This window comes from Diaphorina citri, unplaced genomic scaffold (assembly GCF_000475195.1).
Source record: "Diaphorina citri unplaced genomic scaffold, Diaci psyllid genome assembly version 1.1 scaffold14, whole genome shotgun sequence".
Taxonomy (NCBI): domain Eukaryota; kingdom Metazoa; phylum Arthropoda; class Insecta; order Hemiptera; family Psyllidae; genus Diaphorina; species Diaphorina citri.
The window spans coordinates 17,608-40,039 of record NW_007377453.1 but is presented as its reverse complement, the minus strand read 5'-3'; the positions used below and the strand labels follow the sequence as shown (position 1 = coordinate 40,039).

At 39.7% G+C, this 22,432-nt stretch overlaps 1 protein-coding gene across 1 annotated transcript; it reads left to right on the top strand.

The window, feature by feature from the left end:
* The first annotated feature begins 6,090 nt into the window (after window positions 1-6,090).
* On the top strand, window positions 6,091-20,482 carry LOC103507138 (maltase 2). The gene is made up of 11 exons (XM_026821987.1): window positions 6,091-6,180; window positions 6,531-6,937; window positions 7,538-7,671; window positions 8,359-8,550; window positions 15,143-15,192; window positions 16,211-16,409; window positions 16,958-17,213; window positions 18,019-18,132; window positions 18,212-18,367; window positions 19,365-19,491; window positions 19,926-20,482. Exons 2-11 carry the CDS (start codon window positions 6,772-6,774, stop codon window positions 20,242-20,244), a joined length of 1,713 nt encoding a protein of 570 aa, XP_026677788.1. The 5' UTR covers window positions 6,091-6,180; window positions 6,531-6,771; the 3' UTR covers window positions 20,245-20,482.
* Window positions 20,483-22,432: the final 1,950 nt, after the last annotated feature.

The following is a 22,432-nucleotide window of genomic DNA, read 5'->3' as shown; positions in this document are numbered from 1 at the left end:
CCACCTAACCCTTAGAGCTCTATTATTATGTGGTCAGAATCTCAAATAAATGAGGATAACATTCCACGCCTCGGCTGGGATTGAACCCGCGCCCTCCTGTTTACCAGTCGAGCGCCTTGACCACTACACCACCGAGGCAGGTAAAGAAAGTGATAGAAAGTGAAAAGAAAAGACGCCGGACTACATTGACGACGGCCTGTCACACATTAGAAGCGCGAATTCGTGCGATGCCACCTAAAAAGCAAAACCTATGAAAATGATAGAGAATTAGAAGCTATCTACACACGGAGAGACTGACTAACTATGACTCTGCACACGAGGCTATTCGTTAGTTAGAGACCTCTCACACTCTAGAGGAGACCTATTTCGCGCGACTCCAGTGTGAAGCCTTGTTCCCACGGCGCGTGGCGCGGCGGCGCGTGGCTCGCCGAGTCTTGGAATCTCTCAATACTGGAATATGAGAGGGCAGTATCATTTTCAAAGGTTTGGATTTTCAGGCTGCATCGTGCGACCACGGTTTCAATGTACTCATGTTCCCGACATCGACATTTGAAAATAACACCACCACAACGAAAACAACCACTATATACTACCCATATTTTTTAAATGATTTTATTCTAAGTAAAGAGAGTATGAGAAATATTAAAATAAAATCACAAAACTCATCAGTGTGTATTGTTTTTATTTCCGCTGAAAAATGGGTAGGTAAATACCTGATTTCCTATGTACCTCCCTAATGTAAGTAAATACACAGTATGTACAATAGATCAGTTGCGCTTACTTGGATGATGTTTCAAAGACCCAGAGCAGGAAAAATGAGGACCAACAGAATTTTCCTTTTTCTTCTACGACTTCTAGATCCCGAGATAAATCGATTTAAAAAGTACCGGTAAATCGTGAACTTTGACGTCACGGCATACGCTCCCGTAGGCGATGACGTCACATCAAATATCCTGAGCAAAGCTCCCTCGCAGGCAACGCATTAATGTGTTTGTGCGCATATACGTTTCTGCGCAGTTCTTTCTGCTACTCCGCTAGCGCGCTTGCATAGTGGCGCTACCTAACGGACGAAAAAAACAACTGCGTAAAGTCTGACGTCACACATATTTGAACTCTTTTTCATTAGAAGATTAGAACAGAAAATAAAAATTAAATTTTCGACCTTTTACAGTTATTTTTTCGGAGTTTTGACCTCAGATTTGGATTTTTCCCAACCTTTTACATAGGAATCGACCATTTATTTATAATTTTTACCCATTTGCAACTGCTCCGTTGTACACTACACAGGGAAATAAATGGTTTTATAGTCTCATCAGATCAGACTGATAATACAGGGTGTCTCATAACTTAGAACCAACAGTGATAGCACGTTGAATGCTCCAGTTATCAATAGATCACTGAAGTTAAGCAACACTGCGCTAGGTTGGTATCCGGATGGGTATAACCATTATGGCCAATAGCGTTCTGCTGGCTATTCCCGGCCCCATCCAGGCTTGGTAGGGTTAATGTAAGGAGGCGAGTTATAGCATTCAGGGCTGTGTAGGCCAGGTCCCAAAAATTTAGAGCATGTAGGTATTTTCCTTTCGGAATTTCCCCTCTGACGCCCGTCTCAACTATTTTGGCGTCATGCAAATGATTGATTCCGTGACTGGTTGTTGCGGGGCCCACTCAGCCTCGTGAGGAAAATGAGTAGCTATGACATGTAAATGCGCATAGCGACCGGTGCCAGCATGGTAGGTAAACATTGGATGTTAGGATTATTGAGACTTTAGAAAAATCCTAATACAATGCTGCAGTGAGCACCAAAGTTGTGAAATAATAACACGAAGAAACCGCATTTCTTTTCCTTTCCAATTACGAGTATTTCGACGTAAAAGCGCCGGCACTATTGTTTATAATATTTAAACTCAGTTCATTATACCAGATAATTGAAATTCGATAAAATATCTACATCAACATTGAACAAATAAAACAACTACCTAGGTAATTCATCATTGTTAAAGTCAGATTAATACTTGTTAAACAATCTTTTTGTTCCGGCAATGATGCCATAACATTATAACTACAGTATAACCTCGATTATTTCAACTAATTGGGACCGGGGGTAGTTGAAATGATCACTTTCTATGATCTCTTCCTCTGATGAGATAGGATATCCTTTGAAAGATAGAAAAAAAACAATGGATTTTGGAGTTAAAATAATAGAGTTGAAATAATGGAAGTTGACATAATCGAGGTTCTACTGTACCTATGTATAGATAGATACCTACTTAGATTAAACATAGATAGGTACCTGTACTAAATCTAAATACTTACAGTTAAGTCCATTTAAAGTACCTATACATAATAATTATAATCCTAATAAGCAGGTAGGTATCTACCAAACAATCACCTCCTAACTTTCCAAATAAGAGAATTTTAATTTTCATTGATGATTTTTTAATTCAGTAGGTTCTTTTTCCCACTATTGTTTAATTTTGTTCTTTTCATTGGAACTTTTTTTAGCTTAGTCTCCTTTTTAATTTAACATGCTTTTAATTAACTTGAGATCTCTGTGTGTTTAATGCTGTATAGAATTATTTCTTTCCTCCTCAGTTTTGTGTGAAAGGCTACAGAGGATTTAAAGGTCATTATTTATGTACCTATCAGTTACCTTTTTTTTTACTTTCTATTTAACATGCTTTTAATTAACTTGAGATCTCTGTGTGTTTAATGCTGTATAGAATTATTTCTTTCCTCCTCAGTTTTGTGTGAAAGGGTACCTACAGAGGATTTAAAGGTCAGTATTTATGTACCTTGTACCTATCAGTTACCCTTTTTTTTACTTTCCTTATCCTATAGGAAGGAAAGTAATGTAATCGGGTCAAATTTTCGATGGTCAGGTTTTAGTGCCAAAACACGTTTTGAGGTTCCTAGAGCCTGAATACAAAGTTTCAGCCATTGGTCCGTGTGTGTGTGTCTGTCTGTAAACAAAATAATCTCGAGAACGGTAAGAGCTAGAGACTTGAAATTTGGTATGTATCTTTCAAATGTGACAAGGATGCGACACGAAACTTTTGGTTAAGACCGGTGCAACTCTTGGCGGCATTTTACCGCTTTTTAGCGGTTTTCGGTGTAATTTAACAAATTAACAATATCTTGGGAACGGTATAAGCGAAAGACTTGAAATTTGGTATTTAATTTACAAATGTGACAAGGATGCAACACAAAACTTTTGGTTAAAATAGGTGCTGCGGTTGGCGGTATTTTGACCGCTTTTTGGCGGTTTTGACCGTTTTTTTTGCGGTTTTCAGCTATATCGACTAAACGGTTAGAGATATTTATTTAATATACCTTATTTATACTGTCGGCTAAGACTAAAAGTCCCATTATGCCAACAGTTTAAACAGGCCCTCATTTATTTACATCAAACAAAGTACATACATAGGTTTAACAATGAAAAGGATGGAGAAAAATATAAATATAAAAAGGATATTAATGGTGATAGCCACCAAAGAGGTTGCCACTAAAGATATTGTAAATGTTACAACAGAACACCCAAATAAGCACCATTCAATAGGATAAGGAAAGTCGTGTGATGTTCACACCAGATTTTTTTAGGTTTGATAGAGGATGGATAGAGGAATAAACTACTGCCAAGGTCTTATCGTCCCGGAGGAGAATAAAGAAGGAAGACAGGATTGGAGAAATCCAGACGTTCCCAGAACGAGCCTTATATGTTTGGGATATAATCCGCCCGGCGGCAATCGAACCCGTGACCTAGCGCTTACAAGACAGACGCGCTCCAAGCTATTAACTAGGCTGACCCTGTGTTTCTTATATGTACCTAATAGGCATTGGAATAAATTTCCTACCTAAATCCTAGGGTGTATTAACACCAAATTAACTAGTTTTGCGTCATTGGGGTGCTATAAACATGACGAAACTATCAAAGAATCCTATTGAAACCGAAGTTAGATAGGTAGTTATCAAACAAATGGCCATAAACCGTTCGATTCGAAGATAACCGATTGACGAAATGTCAATCATAGCTATGATTAAGTAAAAAATAGCTATTAAAGCTGAAAATAGAGATACCTAGATTTCCAGGATTATATCAATAAAAACAAATTTACAAATCCTCATTTTGTAGACAGGGTGGCAGGAAGTTTTTCCAGGATGGAAAATGACAGACCATCATCATCATCATCATCATCATCATCATCATCATCGATTCCTACAGATGGACGGAAACAGTGACAGATCAGGATTCAGGAGCCGAAATTTTGGGTCAAGATAGAAAAAAAAAGATTTTAAGTAGCCTGTGTAAGGCGGACCTGATCAGGTGTACCAGTCAGGTCTACCAGATAGTGAGTGGCTAAGTTTCAGTTCCGAAATTAGAGGAAGCTAATAGCCGTTCCGAGAATAAGCCTTATCTGTTTGCAATAAATTCTGTACCGGGTGGGAATCAAACCCGGCCTAGCGCTTACAAGGCAGACATGCTACCCTAATAGCTAACTGAGGTGGGTTGAAATGTTTTTCATCAGGATAGAAAATAGCGATTTTAAGTGGCCTGATATGTATATTTCACTAGTTTTTCCTATTTTTGAAGTGCAAAGTTGCTATCAGAAACGTAGCCCAGGGCAGTCACCCATCGCATTAATCACCATGCTCCCCGTTGCTTCACTTCCCTACACGGTAGGGGAGAGATATTTTCCAGGGACACACAGAATATCCAAAATCTAACATCTCAGAATCTCAAGTACCTACTCCATTAAAATAATACGCAGGAACGTATGTAGGTATATGTTGATCTTACGAAATGGACTTGATTTGAGTAGGTAGGTGAATAAAAAAATAAAAAACATTTTTAATTTTTTTAATCAAACGAAGGGCCCTATAATAAAACTATGGGCCCTACAATAAAACTAAGGGCCCTATAATAAAACTATTGACGCTATTCTCAGAGGATTAAAGGTCTGTTGAGATTAGTACATACTACATACCTACTTGTCTCAATTATTTAGAATTAGGTATCAAAAATAATAGAAAAATCTTCTACAGTAGATACCTATCAAATACATAATTAATAGAAATAATCAAAGAATCTAATAAGCCAGCATGATAGTATGTAAAGTAGGGCGAATGCCTTGTAAGCGCTTTTTCGAGGGATCAATTCCCGCGTGCATCACTAAATTGAACCCACGACTTTTCATTTAAGAGGCGAGTGGTTTGACGACTACACCACTGAGGGGAATAACCCTGTATACAACTTGGACCACACTTCAAAATTAAAAAATAAATATGCATAACTTAGTAGGTATCTAATAGTTGGTTGATCAATTAAAAATAATTCAAGTAGGTAGTGTTCACTCTAAAAATTTTCCTCTAATACGAGATCCAGGGTCGTACCTACTTAGGGGGGCCCAGGACCCCCCCCTTAATTTCAAATTTTCTCCTTTATTGTAGGCCAGGCTCCGAAAATTTAGAGCCTTTAACTAAGGCGGCGCGGCCATCTTCTTCCTGGTGTGCCATGTCCATTACTGGACGTTGACGATCAAATTGACTAAATCACTATTATCCACTTTAGCAAACAGCGTTGAATTAAGATTCCTGGAACCATTCTCTAAGATTTTGCATCCATGATTTCCTTGTTCTTTTTCTTCTGGCGCGGCCTTATTATCCACTTTAGCAAACAGCGTTGAATTAGATTCCTGGAACCATTGTCTAAGATTTTGCGTCCATGATTTCCTTGTTCTTTTTCTTCTGGCGCGGCCATAGGACTTTGAATTAACCAATAATTCCCGATTTATCACTGAAGTTAAGCACCATTGTGCATGGTTGCAATGCGGATGGGTGTTATCCGAACTTATTAACCACCTGGTATATCGGACAAGTACCCTCAATAATCTGACACCTGCTCAGACAATACTCCAAATATCACTAGATACCTATTTTATTACCTACTTCATAATTTCGTTGCTACAATAGGTAGATTAATAAAATAATAATAGATAATTTAATAGAGGCATAGGTGCTTAATATTATATTATAAAATAATTAAATCGCCTTAAATCTCTTTAATAGTCTAAATCTCTAATTACATTTTGTTCATAGTAATTAAAATAGAGTTAGATCTGTTCCCAGTCGTCATTTTGGATTGAAAGTCGGTGGACTGTGGAGCTTTTGCTGAAATCAGAGGTAAATTATTGAAAAACTTGGAAATTAAAGGTGATGTATACCAGATTAACTCTAGGTACTTATAATTATGTAATTTTAAAATTTAGGTAATGAAAAAAATAATAATAATAATAATAAAAATAAAAGTAACTAACGTAATACCTAATTATAATCTGTTCTTTTAAGTGAATTTTTGAGTTGACCTCGGATATTTTTGTTTGTTCATGTGCCTGTCTTTTTGTTTGTTTGTTTGTTTTTCCTTTTGTGGGATGAGCTATTTATTTTTTCTGAGTGAGCTCCTTCTACAATCTCCTGAGCTACTACAGGAACTTACCTTCTTACTCCATTTTTTTTTTTTTTTTTTTTTACAGATCAATTTCAAACCTCAACATCTTTCCAATCGTAATGCGGAAGTCAAGCTAACCAAAACCGACGAAACCTTGCCTGTGGGTACCAAAACCCTTGGTACCAACTTTCGTAGCTCTAGAACCTAATTTCCGGAAACTAGAACCAACTTTTGGAGACTTTTACAAAGGCTTTTCCGGAACCAAATTTTGGAGCCCTTTCCGGAGCCAAATTTCCGGAGCCAACTTTCGGAGCCCTTTCACAACCATGTCTCCCCTACGCCTCTGTATGGCGGTTTGTACCGTTGCCCTTTTACTTCCGGCGGTCACTGCCAAGTATGCCGCTCTTGACTGGTGGCAGACCTCAATCATTTATCAGATCTACCCGAGATCCTTCAAGGATGTCAACGGAGATGGCATTGGTGACTTGAAAGGTACTTGCAGTGATGCGTTGATTTTTTATTATTATTCCCCCCCCCCCCCCCCCCCCAGTTTGAGAACCTCTGATATGGAGGGAACTGTAACAACGGAGGTCTTACTGTCCCTAAAAAATTAAAGAGAGAAAGAAGACAGGAGAGGAGAAAGCCAACCGTTCCGAGAACGAACCTAATTTGTTTAGGGTAAAATCCACCCCAGTCAGGAATCGTCCTTGCTCTTATAAGACAGCGCATACGCAGTTACGGCTCATTTTCACCTGGTGGTGTAGTGGTCAAGGCGCTCGCCTGGTAAACAGGAGGGCGTGGGTTCAATCCCAGCCGAGGTATGGAATTTTATGTAGTGGTCAAGGCGCTCGCCTGGTAAACAGGAGGGCGTGAGTTCAATCCCAGCCGAGGTATGGAATTTTATCCTCATATAATTTGAGAATTTGACCACAATAATAGTACTAGCCTACTGCTGGAGTAAAGGGACTTTTCAGTCCTATGCGAGCAGTATAAATAAGTACTAAATTATTATCATCATTTTTTGGAAGGAAAAAAAAACTGACTGAGCAAAAATGAACAAGGTTTAATTCTTTTACCCCTTGTGCTTTCTCTTTTCACAGTTGTCCTGTTTCGGTGGCTCAGCCTGGGAGTGGAATGACAAGAGACAGCAGTATTACTATCACGCCTTTGCTATTCAGCAGCCAGATCTTAACTATCGATTCCAAGCCGTGGTCGATGAAATGAAGGTAAGAGCACTGAAATGTGATAACGCGTAAAATACAACCCTACTTCAATATCGACCTCTGTGGTACCTTTTTTTTTAATTTTCAACTTCAACATCCTGACTGCCAAAGCATGTGAAGATGAAAAAAAAACATGAAGTGCTCTTTAATTATTGGAATTTTTTCATCAAGAAATGGAATTTTCACTCAGAGGCCCTCTTTCAGATAACCATTGAAAATAATGAAGTGGTCCGTGGCAGCAAGTGTGGTGGCGCTATTAAGCCCAAAGAGCAAAAAAATCACCTCTGTGTTGCCTCTTCGCGCACAGAGGGGCATAATACTCGTAAAGTGAGTTAAAAAAAAAAAAAAAAAAAAAAAAAAAAAACTCTCTATCAATCAAAACTTAAAATTTTCTTCAAAACCAAACAAACCTTTCCAGAAATCTTTATGTTGAAATAACAAACAAGTTGGAAAATCTTGAAAAAAATAAAATGAAAATCGAAACTCACTTCATTCGTTCTTCCAGAATGTTCTCCGATACTGGGTGAAAAAAAAACTCTCTATCAATCAAAACTTAATTATTTTTTTTTCAAAACCGAACAGACATTTCCAGAAATCTTTATGTTGAAACAACAAACAAGTTGGAAAATCTTGAAAAAATAAATAAAAAAATAAAATGAAAATCGAAACTCACTTCATTGGTTCTTCCAGAATGTTCTCCGATACTGGGTAGAGAAGGGCGTGGACGGATTCCGAATGGACGCAGTTCCGTTCATATTCGAAGCCGACCATTTTGAAGACGAGCCCATTGCCGACAACCACGCGGACTTCGAACCCTCGGACCACGACTTCCTGAACCACACTCTGACCGTGGATCAACCGGAGACGTTTGATATGATCTACAGAAAAATAGGAAAAGGAGGGAGATAACAGTGCCCATGTTAGAACAAAGGCACGAACATTTTCGGAGCCTCGAATAAACTCCTCTCTAGAAGATGTGTCATAAAATAATATACTTAGGCAGAAAAATAGGAAAAGGAGGGAGATAACAGTGCCCATGTTAGAACAAAGGCACGAACATTTTCGGAGCCTCGAATAAACTCCTCTCTAAAAGATGTGTCATAAAATTATATACTTAGGTAGGTGTAGCCACACGCTAACACACATACCTGCAGACTTAGCGCCTTCAAAAGATATGCCATAAAAAAGCCTCTCATACACTTGTTATACATTCTCTTCTCTTATCTTCTCTTCTAATATTTACTTAGGTAGGTGTAGCCACACGCTAACACACATACCTGCAGACTTAGCGCCTTCAAAAGATATGCCATAAAAAAGCCACCCATACACTTATTATACATTCTCTTCTCTTATCTTCTCTTCTCTTTTCTCTTCTCATAAAAGATAAGCGTATAAACAAGAGTCAGGGAGAAGGGAGGGAGAGGAAGGGAGGGGGAGGAAGAGAGAGGAGGCGAGAGAAAATGAGAAAGGAGAGTGAGACAGAGACTCTGGGAAGAGGAGAAAGAGATAAGAGATAAAAAAAAAAGAAGGGAGGGAGAGGAAGGGAGGGGGAGGAAGAGAGAGGAGGCGAGAGAAAATGAGAAAGGAGAGTGAGACAGAGACTCTGGGAAGAAGAGAAAGAGATAAGAGATAAAAAAAAATGACAGAGAATGAAAGAGAGAGTAAGAGTGTACGAAAGAGGGAGAGGAGGAATGAAAAAGAGGTAAAAGAGGGGAGAGAAGAAGAAAGAGAGAGAGAGAGAGAGAGAGAGAGAGAGAGAGAGAGAGAGAGGGAGGGAAAAAGGGAGGGAGAGGAGAAAGAACGGAGAGAGGGAGAGAGAGAAAGGGACATCAGGGCTTTATCTTTATACTCGCAGGTTTTTCGGGCCGAAAATGCCTTTTTCATTTTTACTTAGCCCCGAAGGCTGTTTGAAAATTGAAAACTTCACACGGGAGGGTTGGTGGTGGTAAAAAATGCTATAGTGTCTTGCCCTAATGTTTCCCCACTTACCTACCTACCTCCCATCTATCCCTCCCTATCTCTCTCTCCCTAATCTTCAAAATTTATCCCATTTTTTTAGCGCCTTTCCCAGCGAGCAAGAGAAAAAAGAGAGAGAGAGAGAGAGAGAGAGAGAGAGAGAGAGAGAGAGAGAGAGAAATACAGAGAGAAGAAGATGGAAAGAAAGGGAGGGAGGTCGAGAGAATCTGATGAACTGTTATGAGAAAAATTAAATCTTTATTCCATGAAAAGCAAATAAAAAAACGAAATGGAGGAGAGAAAAAAGAAAAGGGAAAATAATGTGGAAAAAAATAATAGAAGAAACAAAGGAGGAGGAGGAGGAGGAGGGAGTGTTGAGCGATACTATTTCGGTAGCCATGCAGGCCAGTGTATTGACCTCTTATCAAGAACTGTGTGTGTGACGTGAATTTCGGGAGGACAATACTTCTCCCCTCCACCTTACTTTCCCTCCCCTCTTCTAACCTCTTATGACCAAGTGGAAAATCTATAATCATCCAATAAGGAGGGGGAAGGGAGAGAGAGGGGGGGGGGACAAGGACGAAGTGAGAGGAAGAAAGAAGGAGGGGGAATTTAAGAGAACGGTAGGGGACAGTGAGAGAGAGACAGGCCGAGACAGAAAGGGAAGTAAGATAAAGATAGAGGAAAGAGAGGGAGGAATTGAACATAAAGATGGAGAGAGAGAGAGAGAGAGAGAGAGAGAGAGAGAGAGAGATGGCTATTTAGTTGTCTGTATCGAACTGGTGTGGTATATAGGCAAGAAAGCTCCCCAGGCTTTTCTAAGTCTTGAGTTTTTATAAAGGGATAAAATAAGAATTATGAGGGGGGAAAAATATTTTTTCCACATTTTGTCTCTTTCTCCCCTTCTCTCTCTCCCTCTCTCTCTCTTTCTTTCTCTCTTTCTTTCTCTCTTTCTCCCTCTCCATCACTCCCTTTCTCGGTTCTATTTCTCTCTCTCTCTTTCCCTCTCTCTCTCTTTCCCTCTCTCTCTCTTTCCCTCTCTCTCTCTTTCCCTCTCTCTCTCTTTCCCTCTCCCTCTGTCTCTCTCTCCCTTTCTAGGCTCTATGTATCTCTATCTCCCTCTCTCTCTGTGCTTCATTACCTTTTCCCTTTCATCATCTTTCTCTTTATCTCTCTCTTTCGACCTTCCTTCTCACTTCTGATTCCCCTTTCTAAATATTTTATTATTACTCCAGACAATCTAAGACAGAGTTCCAGAGAGGGTACAGGAAGGGGCAGGGAAGTATGAAAGATTTTGTCGAGGGGGGGGGGAGAGTCCAAACACTAATGGACCGAGGGGCAATGGGAAGTATGAAAGATTTTGTCGGGGGGGGGGGGAGAGTCCAAACACTAATGGACCGAGGGGCAATGCTCCAAATTTTGCCCTCTGCCCTCCTATAAACACGGCCCTGAGGAGGGGCCGGCTTTAATTTTCTACGACGGATCCTGACACCCTGTTGCCGCCTTGCTAAAGGTTTATCATGTCAAATGTAGAGGGATGAAAACGTCAAGACACTTTTCCTGCTCCCTCCCGCTTTCCTAAGGGAAAGAAAATGGGTGTTTCAGCCTCTTCGTTCATTTTTCAGCGATATAGTACATTTTCAGCGATATTTACACTTTTTCAGCGATAAAATACGGCCAATACAGCCCTGTACTAGAACTGGACAGTCTAGTCTAGTGCATATCCATAATAATCCATATATCAAAATCAATCCGTGGCACAAGCTCTGTTTATACGGATGGGTATACCATTTATTAATATTCAGTTTATTATTATTCTTGATTTTATTTTTCGATTTTACCTTCATGTAATGATTTAAAATCAAGACTAGAGCCCGTTCTCCCTTTATTCCCTTTATTTTCAAAGAAAAATCACTATTCTAGCTTTTTTTTAAGAGTGACATCGAAAGCTCACCAATTTAAATCATCTTAATCGAAATTGTCTTGATAAGAATAATTTATTTATTTTTATCTCATTTTAATTATTATTATTATTATTATTTTATTTTTTTTTTTTACTCGAAACGAGACGAGAAATGAATTTTGGCCTGTCCTGGAAAAGTCACGACGAGAAATGGTCCATCGGTCATTCCTTTTTTCACCTGCATTAGGTACTAATATGGTCCATTGAGTTAATTTTGTTGCTCAACATTGGAGACATTTGTTTCGCGACATTTTTGCACAACTTTTGCGAAACAAATTGTTTCTACTGTTTACTAAAATGGGCCCAATAGGCCTTGATTTTTGCCTACTGATAGTGATGGAGGGAATGGATGAAAAAAGCGTTGATTTTTAGAGAAGTCGATCGATGACGATAGATACCAAAACTCTACTTCGGGAGACATTTGTTTCGCGACATTTTTGCACAACTTTTGCGAAACAAATTGTTTCTACTGTTTACTAAAATGGGCCTAATAGGCCTTGAATTTTGCCTATTGATAGTGATGGAGGGAATGGATGAAAAAAGCGTTGATTTTTAGAGAAGTCGATCGATGACGATAGATACCAAAAATCTACTTCCTGTCAATAAAGGCCGGGTTGCGCTTCGAACTCTTGACGTTCGCGGGCCTCCTGGCACGATCGATCAAACAAGGAGCTAAGATTCTTTGATGTTTTTTAATCCCTTGATATAGGTATGTACCATAATTGCCAGTTCAATTTCTTATTATTGTCCCTTCACATTTAACCCCCTCAGGCATCAGTTGCCCCTCTAATTTTAGTAATTTTCAATCGTTGCCCCTTCACATTTAACCCCCTTAGGCATCAGTTGCCCCTCTAATTTTAGTTATTTTCAATTGTTGCCCCTTCACATTTAACCCCCTTAGGCATCAGTTGCCCCTCTAATTTTAGTAATTTTCAATTATTGCCCCTTCACATTTAACCCCCTTAGGCATCAGTTGCCCCTCTAATTTTAGTAATTTTCAATTATTGCCCCTTCACATTTAACCCCCTTAAGCATCAGTTGCCCCTCTAATTTTAGTAATTTTCAATTATTGCCCCTTCACATTTAACCCCCTTAGGCATCAGTTGCCCCTCTAATTTTAGTAATTTTCAATTATTGCCCCTTCACATTTAACCCCCTTAGGCATCAGTTGCCCCTCTGATTTTAGTAATTTTCAATTATTGCCCCTTCACATTTAACCCCTTTAGGCATCAGTTGCCCCTCTAATTTTAGTAATTTTCAATTATTGTCCCTTCACATTTAACCCCCTATAGGCATCATGCGAAAACTCAACTACCTGAAGAACCTCGGGGTGGGGGCGATTTGGCTGTCTCCCATTTACAAATCGCCCATGGTGGATTTCGGCTACGATATTTCTGACTACCGGGACATCGAACCCGTGTTCGGGACCATCACAGACTTCAACAACCTCCTGGTGGAAACCAAAGCGAAAGGTATTGAATTGAATATTTTCTTCTTTATTTAACAAAATATGGTACCTATATAATATAATGCATCTGAGGAGAATTTTTTTCGTACTTGTCATTGGGAGAATGAGTCAGTAACATTGAATCTCCTAAGCTAATAGTTAACTTCTTGGAGATGGGCCTCTCTCCTTGGGCCTCTCTCCTTATCTTTCTAGCAAATTAACAAGTCGAACCTGGATATAAGAGAATCCTGGATATAAGAGAAAATTTTCTGAGACCTTCATTTTTTAGCCAAAAACCTGGATATAAGAGAAACCTCGATATAAGAGATTTTTTTTTTGGCCCAAGGTAATCGATTACCTCTATATAAGAGAATTCTTGTACCTTGGACCTCTATATAAGAGAATTTGCTTAAATCGTACCTCCACATAAGAGAATTTGTCTAAAAGTCAACATTATGAAATGTAATTCCTGTCTCTACAAGAAACTTGATTTAGTGGAAACCTGGATATAAGAGAGAAAAAAAGGTGGTCCCCTGGATTCTCTTATATCCAGGTTCGACTGTATAACTATAAACGATAGGTAAGTGATCGGAAGAAGTGAGCTAGGAGTTTTAGCTCGAGGATTTTCCTTACGAGGAGAGAGGGTAATTTATATCGGAATGGAGTTAAAATTCCTCTGTAAAACCTCTAAAAAAAAAAAAAAAAAAAAAAAAAAAAAAAACTATCTACACTGGGAGGCAAAATTAGCCGGACGCTCGTATTTTATGGTTTTTCTCAAACTGCTGTTCAGTGTTCAATTTTTTTCGGGAAAACCATCATTAAACACTGAACAGCAGTTTGAGAAAAACCATAAAATACGAGCGTCCGGCTAATTTTGCCTCCCAGTGTAGGTACCTACTTATTGTGAACTCACAGTCCCCCACCAAACAAGTAGAAGTCAAGATGTAACCTCACAGCCAGAACGAAGATTTTCCTCACTTTCACTCTCTTCCAGTTGTGAGACCATCATAGCAAGTTGCTCCCTATCTACCATCGATATATGTACTAAGTAAAGTACCTACCTACTTTTCCTTATGAGATCATGACTTGTGAGTCTTTTATTAGGTAATAATAATTTCACTCTCTTCCAGTTGTGAGACCATCATAGCAAGTTGCTCCCTATCTACCATCGATATACTAAGTAAAGTACCTATACCTACCTATGACATATAAATGGGCATAGCGACCGCTGCCAGCATGGTAGGTAAACATTAGATTTTAGGATTATTGAGATATTGGGGAAATCCTACAATGCTGCAGTGAGCACCAAAGTTGTGATATAATAACACAAAGAAACTGCATTTAATTTAATTTAATTCATTTAATTTAATTTATTAGGTAATAAGAAGCACTGTACCATCAACCATCAGTACCAGAGACCTATAAACTTCAAACTAATCTCCAACATCTATGCTGTAGTGGTTGGCATGGTGGAGTTAGAACCTGGAGTTTAATGGTTCGAGTCCAAGTCAAGTCATAAATTTTATCGAGGTATAATGACACCCTCCCCTACTCTGGAGTCAGCTGATATTCAAATCAGCTGATTTATGAAAAACAGCTGTGTAAGAACTTGGTGGACGATGCTCGATATTTTTCGTACCTACCAGAAGGGCCTGTTGTAAAAAAAAAAAACCAAGCTAAGTGAGTTCTGACTTTTTAACTTGTCTTTGTATTTCACCTTGACCCTCGAATGGTTTGTATGATTTTGTTTAAATTTGACTAATATATGGCGAAAACATAATCCAGAAATTTCTGCACTTAAAAGGAAATTTGCTGATTAGAGTTAGGGCTATCACTTTGCTTTCTCTACCTAGTTCTAAAATCTAGGTAGTTATGTAGGTAGGTACCCATTATCTATGGACAGTTGTTATAAACTGCTGGATGGGTACACCAGGTGAGTAACTTCTAGATGGGTACAACAGTTCCGGGAACTACTGCCCATGGTGGATTTCGGCTACGATATTTCTGACTACCGGGACATCGAACCCGTGTTCGGGACCATCACAGACTTCAACAACCTCCTGGCGGAAACCAAAGCTAAGAGGTGAGTAACTTCTAGATGGGTACAACAGTTCCGGGAACTACTGGACAGTTATAAACTGCTGGATGGGTACACCAGGTGAGTAACTTTTAGATGGGTACAACAGTTCCGGGAACTACTGGACAGTTATATACTGCTGGATGGGTACACCAGGTGAGTTAAGTGACGGCGAGGGTGGTGCGTCTTTTGGAGGTGACTTCTACGCTAGATGTGTAAACAGTGAGCAAAATGGGTAAATAGATTGACTAAAATAAATGGGTAAATATGATACCATACTCAACTTTGAATAGCTAAATAGGAGGACAAGGTTAGCCCAGTGGTAAAGTGGTTGCTTGCCATGCAGAAGGTCCCGGGTTCGATCTCCACCATCGACAAAAGTTTACATTCGTTTTTGGAAATATTTAGTTGTTGTTGTTGTTGTTGTTGTTGTTGTTGTTGTTGTAGCGGCTTTAGCTTTCGCCGAATGGTGTTGGCAGAGTAAAGAAAAGATATAGTGATCGGAAGAAGTGAGCTAGGAGTTTCAGATCGACGATTTTCCTTGAGAGAGAGAGAGAGAGAGAGGGAGGGAGAGAGGGAGAGAGAGAGAGAGAGACGGAGAGAGGTTTGATTGAGGGACTGGTAACAAGAGAGGAGAGGTCTTATAGTCCCCAAATTGAAGAGAGAAGGAGCACCTACAGGATAGGAGAAAGCCAGCCCTTCTGAGAACCTTATCTGTTTAGGCTAAAATTCAACTCTGAGGGGAATCGAACCCAGTTCCTAGCTCTTACAAGGCAGACGCTCTACCCTACAAGCTAACAGAATAGCCCGAGTTCATCGTAAACAGATAAGGTTCGTTCTCGGAACGGCTGGCTGTCCCTTTACCTGTCTATTTTGGGACGATAAGACCTTGGTAGTTACAGTTCCCTATATCAAACCTCTTGAAAAATAAAATACCTAGATAATATTAAATAATAATTGGATTTGTTTCATGGCTACGAAAAAAAAAGGCGGTGAAATAATCGTTTTTTTTTTTTTTTTTTTTCTTTTCTTTTTTAACTTTATTCTATTCTACGAGTATTCCATTTTCATTCTATTCAATTCTATTCGTTTTCCCCAGACTGATCATGACCGAATGCTACAGTCCGTTGGAGAAGATGATGAAATATTTCGGAAATGAAACAAAGAATGGCGCTCATTTCCCGTTCAACTTTTTGCCTATTGAGAGATTGAGCAGGCAATCGAACGCTAGGGACTTTGCCGGAGCCATTCTGACTTGGGAAACCCTGAAACCTGCTGGCAAATGGGGTAACTGGGTGGTAAGATCTTGACATTTTTTTTTTTTTTTAAGCTAAATTCCCTTTTTAACACTGTGCTATTTTTTTAATTTTTTATTTTTATTTATTTATTTTTTTTTTTTTCAAATACAAATAATCTTTTTAACATTTTTTAACTGCATTGGGTGATTGTTAAGGTAGCTGGCAGCCTAGCTAACTTGCAGTTTTCAAAAGGTTCTCTCTGCTTTCAAAGAATAAGTACAAGGCCTCACAATGGTTGACTGCGGTTCAGGACGAGCCAATTAAACATGGCTAGTTGGTTACAGATAGAGACCATCATCCCCGTGTATGGCAGATAAAAAAGAAAGATGTTCTTTCTTTATTCTGCGATCACCATTCGGCTACAGGTGAAGCCGCTACAACAAGAAGAAGAGGTTGTTACCATTACCAGTTACCACCGATCTATAACCCTACCCTTTGTTCCGCTTCCATTCTAACCCTGGTAGGTACCTATCTGTAATTCTGTATTTGTCTGATCTGACTTTGTATCTAACCGATCTAACCCTACATTCCCACCTCTGTTCCGCCAGATCGGTAATCACGACCAGAAGCGGGCCGCCAGTCGGTTCGACGCCGAGTTTATTGACGCCCTTCACATGATAACCCTGCTGCTACCTGGGACCGCCATTACCTACAATGGTGACGAGTTGGGGATGGAGGATTCATTCATCAGATGGGACCAGACGGTAGACCCGCAGGCCATCAATGTGGGACCGAAACGGTACCAGTCATTCAGTCGGGATTTTGCCCGGTCACCTTTCCATTGGGATGCCAGCCCTAATGCAGGTAAGTGTAGTATTAGTTGGGTATGGAGGATTCGTTTATCAGATGGGACCAGACGGTAGACCCCCAGGCCATCAATGTGGGACCGAAACAGTACCAGACGTTCAGTCGGGACTTTCCGGTCACCGTTCCATTGGGATGCCAGTCCTAATGCAGGTAAGATAAATATGTAGTTATTTTCCCTGCCTTTTTTTGGCATTTCGGGATCTTTTCTTGCCTTTCACTTTTAATCTGGGAACGGAAAATGGTTCAGAAAATCAGTTCAGTGAACGGTCGAAATCGAACTTACAAATAAAAGACCCTTACTAGAGCCCCAAAAGTTGAACTTTTTTTCCTCAAAATTGGACAAACCGTTCGAGAGCTATGATGACTAACGGGCAAACTAAATGCAAAACCATTGATTTAAAGCTTAGAACTCCAGCCTAGTTAGCTTGGTTGGCAGAGCGTCTGCCCTGTAAGCCGCTAGGCCGAAGGTTCGATTCCCGCCCGGGGTGGATTTTATCCTGAACGGATAATGTTCGTCCTCGGAATGGCTGGCTTTATCCTATCCTGTCCTCCTTCTCTCTTCGTTTTCGGGACGATAAGACCTTAGCTGGTACAGTTCCCTCAATCAAACATCTTCAAAAAAAACGCTTAGAAGTTAAGAATTCAATTTCGTTTAATTATGGCCGTAACTACAATCAGATTTTATTTGGTTTAACCCTTGTATTAAGGGTTAAACGTATTAAGGTCCGAGAGTTGAACTTAAAGTTTAAATCTCGACTGTGACTTCGGCCATTAATGATACTCTTTGTTTTCCTCACCAAAGGATTCACCACCAACCTCTACTCATGGCTCCCCGTTAATCCGAACTATTGGTACAAGAACCTTGCTACCGAACGCAATCAGATGGGACCAGACGGTAGACCCGCAGGCCATCAATGTGGGACCGAAACGGTACCAGTCATTCAGTCGGGACTTTGCCCGGTCACCGTTTCATTGGGATGCTAGCCCTAATGCAGGTAAGTGTAGTAGGAGTTGGGTATGGAGGATTCATTTATCAGATGGGACCAGACGGGAGACCCCGCAGGCCATCAATGTGGGACCGAAACGGTACCAGTCATTCAGTCGGGACTTTGCCCGGTCACCTTTCCATTGGGATGCTAGCCCTAATGCAGGTGAGATGGGTTATATTCGATTATGTGAAACTTAATTCAGTCAAACATGGCTGAACCAAGGAGATTCCACTTTGGACATAAACACAGCGAAATCTCACAATCTCATTGGTTCGACCATGTTTGACTGAATTAAATTTCACTTAATCGAATACAACCACGGTTGCTTGTTTATTCATTCGTTCTTTCGTCTGTTTGTTGTTTTTCTTTATTTCTTTTTCTCTTCACACGGCCCATGCCTACTCTTGGCCCGAAAAACGGAAAATGGGGTCAGAAAACCACTTCAGTGCCAACCTAGTTAGCATGGATGGTAGCGCGCGCGCTTACCTTGTAAGTGCTAGGTCGCAGACTCGTTTTCAGCCCGAGGCAAACTTTATCTTAAACGGAAAAGATTCGTTCTCGGAACGCCTAGTTTTCTCCTCCACCCCGCAACGTACTCTCGTTTTCGGAACGATAAGACCTCATCCGTGGTTACAGTTCAGTTTTCAAAAACCTTTAAAAAAGATCATGTTGATGGTGATGATACCTGCTATAATTATGTATTAATCATAATACTATTGGTTTTCTCACCAAAGGGTGGAAGATTGCTACCAAAGGAACTGACACAAACAAGCAGTGACCAGTGTTATTATAGGGTTAGGTTAAACACAAAAAGGAGTTTTCACTATTGGAGCAGTGATTAGTGTTATTAATGTTATTATAGGGTTAGGATACATACAAAAAGAAGCTTTCTTTTCCACTGTCATGGCTTGTGCACAATTACCAAGGAAAGTAAATTGAGAGCTTCTTTCTTGGGTGAATACCTGAGGTGGCTAAGCTTGAAAAGTCTAGCCTAGCCCGTGTTTATAACCGCAACCTGAAACTTTACACCTTGCACTCCATATTGTGACTTCACAGGGAAAGTCAATTTCCACCTTATCTTCTAAGTAAGTAAGGAAGGAACTCCCATAATTTGCACATGCTTGAAATCAAAATGGGCTTGTTTCTTGTTGTGCAATGGGTTGTCATATTGTAGTGATGAACATCGGGTCTGAAATAGAATACGCAGACATTCTGACCATTCGTCCTACATTACCGGAACAGTTGGTGGTGTATGCTGCCAGTGCCAACTCAATGCATGAACCAGGGTGAGTAGTGAGTATACAACTTTTGAATAATAAAACCCCCTTCAGTCAGCCTAGTTAGCTTGGTTGGTAGATCGTCTGCCTTGTAAGCTAGGCCGCGGCGCGGGTTCGATTCCGGCCCGGGGCGGCTTTTATTCTGAACGGATAATAAGTTCGTTCTCGGAACGGCTGGCTTTCTCCTATTCTGTTAGACGACAACATCCTTCTAGATTTAATAGACTCGACTATTGACGAGTTTTCGTTTTTCCGGGTTTCGTCTCAACCTCCTCTATTTTAATCTAATTTTACTTTATTTTATTCTATTATTTGCTATTTTATTCTATTCTATTCCATATTTTCTATTCTATTTCATTCTATTCTATTCCATTCCATTCTCTTCTCTTCTCTTCTCTTCTCTTCTCTTCTCTTCTATTCAATTCAATTCTATTCTATTCTAGGCACACGGTGAACACGGACAAAATCATGCTCAAGCCGAAGGAAGCCCTGACTTTATCCACGGTAGAACTCGGCATAGTCGACCGCCACATCAAAGTAGGGGACGCCTTCGACCCGAAGACCATGATGGGCGGCTCCCGAAATTACCGCCTAGGCGGCATAGTCAACGGGGCGGCGAAGAAAGAAGAAAAGGGGGAAGACAAGACGGATAAGGCAGAGGAGAAGGGAGAGAAGAAGCTGCTGTCAAGGGGAAGATACGCTTGGGAAGATGATGATTGGGATGATGATGACGAGAAGGAGGAAGATAATGAAGTTTATTAGGTTTAGAAAGTAGAGTGTTAGAAGTAGGTAGATAAAAAAATGGTTTCCTACCTTCAAAATCTGAGAAAAGATCAGAAAAATAGGTTCTCACCTTAAAATAAAAAGATGTGAGAGATTGACTACCTAGGTACTGTGTAAATTTAATATTTGAAATCTAGGAAAAATTATTAGGTAACAAATTAGGTTAGTAAATACCTAGGTACCTACCAGAGCCATATCCAGGATTTTGTCGAGGGGGGCCACACGTGTCCAAACACTAATGGACGGGGGGGAGTGGATGCTCCAAATTTTCGGAGTCTATCTAATGATAAATAGACCTACCATATCTACCTTAACTTTCATTCTACAGGGTAGGTAGGTATCTGAAAAAACTCATCACCAAGCTAGTTTTAACTATTACACTAGGTTCTGCAGTTACACACATAACCTACCTATGCTATGAATTATGAGTGGGTACCTACCTAGTTGTGATTTCATGACAACCTATTGCACAACAAGAAACAAGCCTATTTTGATTTCAAGGATGTGCAAATTATGGGAGTTCCTTCCTTCTTTACTTACTTAGAAGATAAGGTGGAAGTTGACTTTCCCTGTGATGTCAAAATATTGAGTGTAAAGTCTAAAGTTTCAGGTTGCGGTTATAAACACGGGCTAGGCTAGGCTTTTCAAGCTTAGCCACCTCAGGTATTCACCCAAGAAAAAAGCTCTCAATTTACTTTCCTTGGTAATTGTGCAGAAGCCACAACAGTGGCAAAGAAAGCTCTTTTTTGTATATAACCTAACCCTATAATAACACTAATCACTGCTCCAATTGTGAAAACTCCTTTTTGTGTTTAACCTAACCCTATAATAACAATGGTCACTGCTTGTTTGTGTCAGTTCCTTTGGTAGCAATCTTCCACTGATGTGACTTCTGCACAAGTACCCTTTCCTTACTTTGGAAAATTATGATGTAACATTCCAGAGGAAAATCTTATAATAGATCAGTTGTGCTTACTTGGGTGAGGTTTCTAAGTTAAAGAACAGAAAAAATGAGGAACTAGGGAATTTTTCTTTTTCTTCTTTGACTTCTAGATCCCGAGATAAATCGGTTTAAAAAATACCAATAAATCTTGAACTCTGATGTCACGGCATACACTCCCATACACGCTAACATCACATCAAAATGTGCCAAGCAAAGCTCCCTTCCGGGTACCTAACACATTAATCTGTTTGTGCATTTCTGTGCAATTCATGTTAGTGCACATACATTTCTGCACATCTCCTGAAGTCTGATGTCAGAGTTCAGTATTCTGACAAAATAAAAATTAAATTTTTGACCTTTTACAGTTTTTTTTTTTCCTTCTTTTTTGGAGTTTTGACCTCAGATTTGGATTTTTCACAACTTTTCTTTCCTTACTTTGGAAAATTATGATGTAACATTCCAGAGGAAAATCTTATAATAGATCAGTTGTGCTTACTTGGGTGAGGTTTCTAAGATAACAGAAAAAATGAGGAACTAAGGATTTTTTTTCTTCTACGACTTAGATCCCGAGATAAATTGATTTAAAAAATACTGTTAAATCTTGAACTCTGACGTCAAGGCATACACTCCCATACACGATGACATCACGTCAAAGTGTCCCAAGCAAAGCTCCCTTGCAGGTAACACATTAATCTGTTTGTGTGCATGCATTTCTGTGCAATTCATGTTAGTGCACATACATTTCTGCACATCTCCTGAAGTCTGATGTCAGAGTTCAGTACTCTGACAGAAAATAAAAATTGAATTTTCGACCTTTTACAGTTATTTTTTTGGAGTTTTGACCTCATATTTGGATTTTTCAAAACTTTTTACATAGGAATCAACCATTTATTAATAATTTTTACCCATTTGCAACTGCTCCATTAACATTACATGACCATTACCTAAACAGTCACAGAAAGTAAGGTCTAAGTACTAGTGACTGAGATGTCAAAATATTGCTAAGTGTGAAATGCAAAGTTGTTTTCACGGACAGGCCACAACATTACATGACCATTACCTAAACAGTCACAGAAAGTAAGGTAAGTACTAGTGACTGAGATGTCAAAATATTGCAAAGTGTGAAATGAAAAGTTGTTTTCACAGACAGGCACAGGTCATTGGTCAGATGATTGCAGTGTCTGGACTCTGGACCTGATATCAAAACCCAGGTGAGCATTCATT

Excerpts from the sequence above, each read along its gene's own strand:
- LOC103507138 (XM_026821987.1), top strand. The coding sequence starts at position 6,772 with ATGTCTCCCCTACGCCTCTGTATGGCGGTTTGTACCGTTGCCCTTTTA. Across the intron at positions 16,410-16,957 it reads GCAAATGGGGTAACTGGGTG|ATCGGTAATCACGACCAGAA; the intron begins GTAAGATCTTGA and ends CTGTTCCGCCAG. Across the intron at positions 18,368-19,364 it reads GGATGCTAGCCCTAATGCAG|GTTGTCATATTGTAGTGATG; the intron begins GTGAGATGGGTT and ends GTTGTGCAATGG.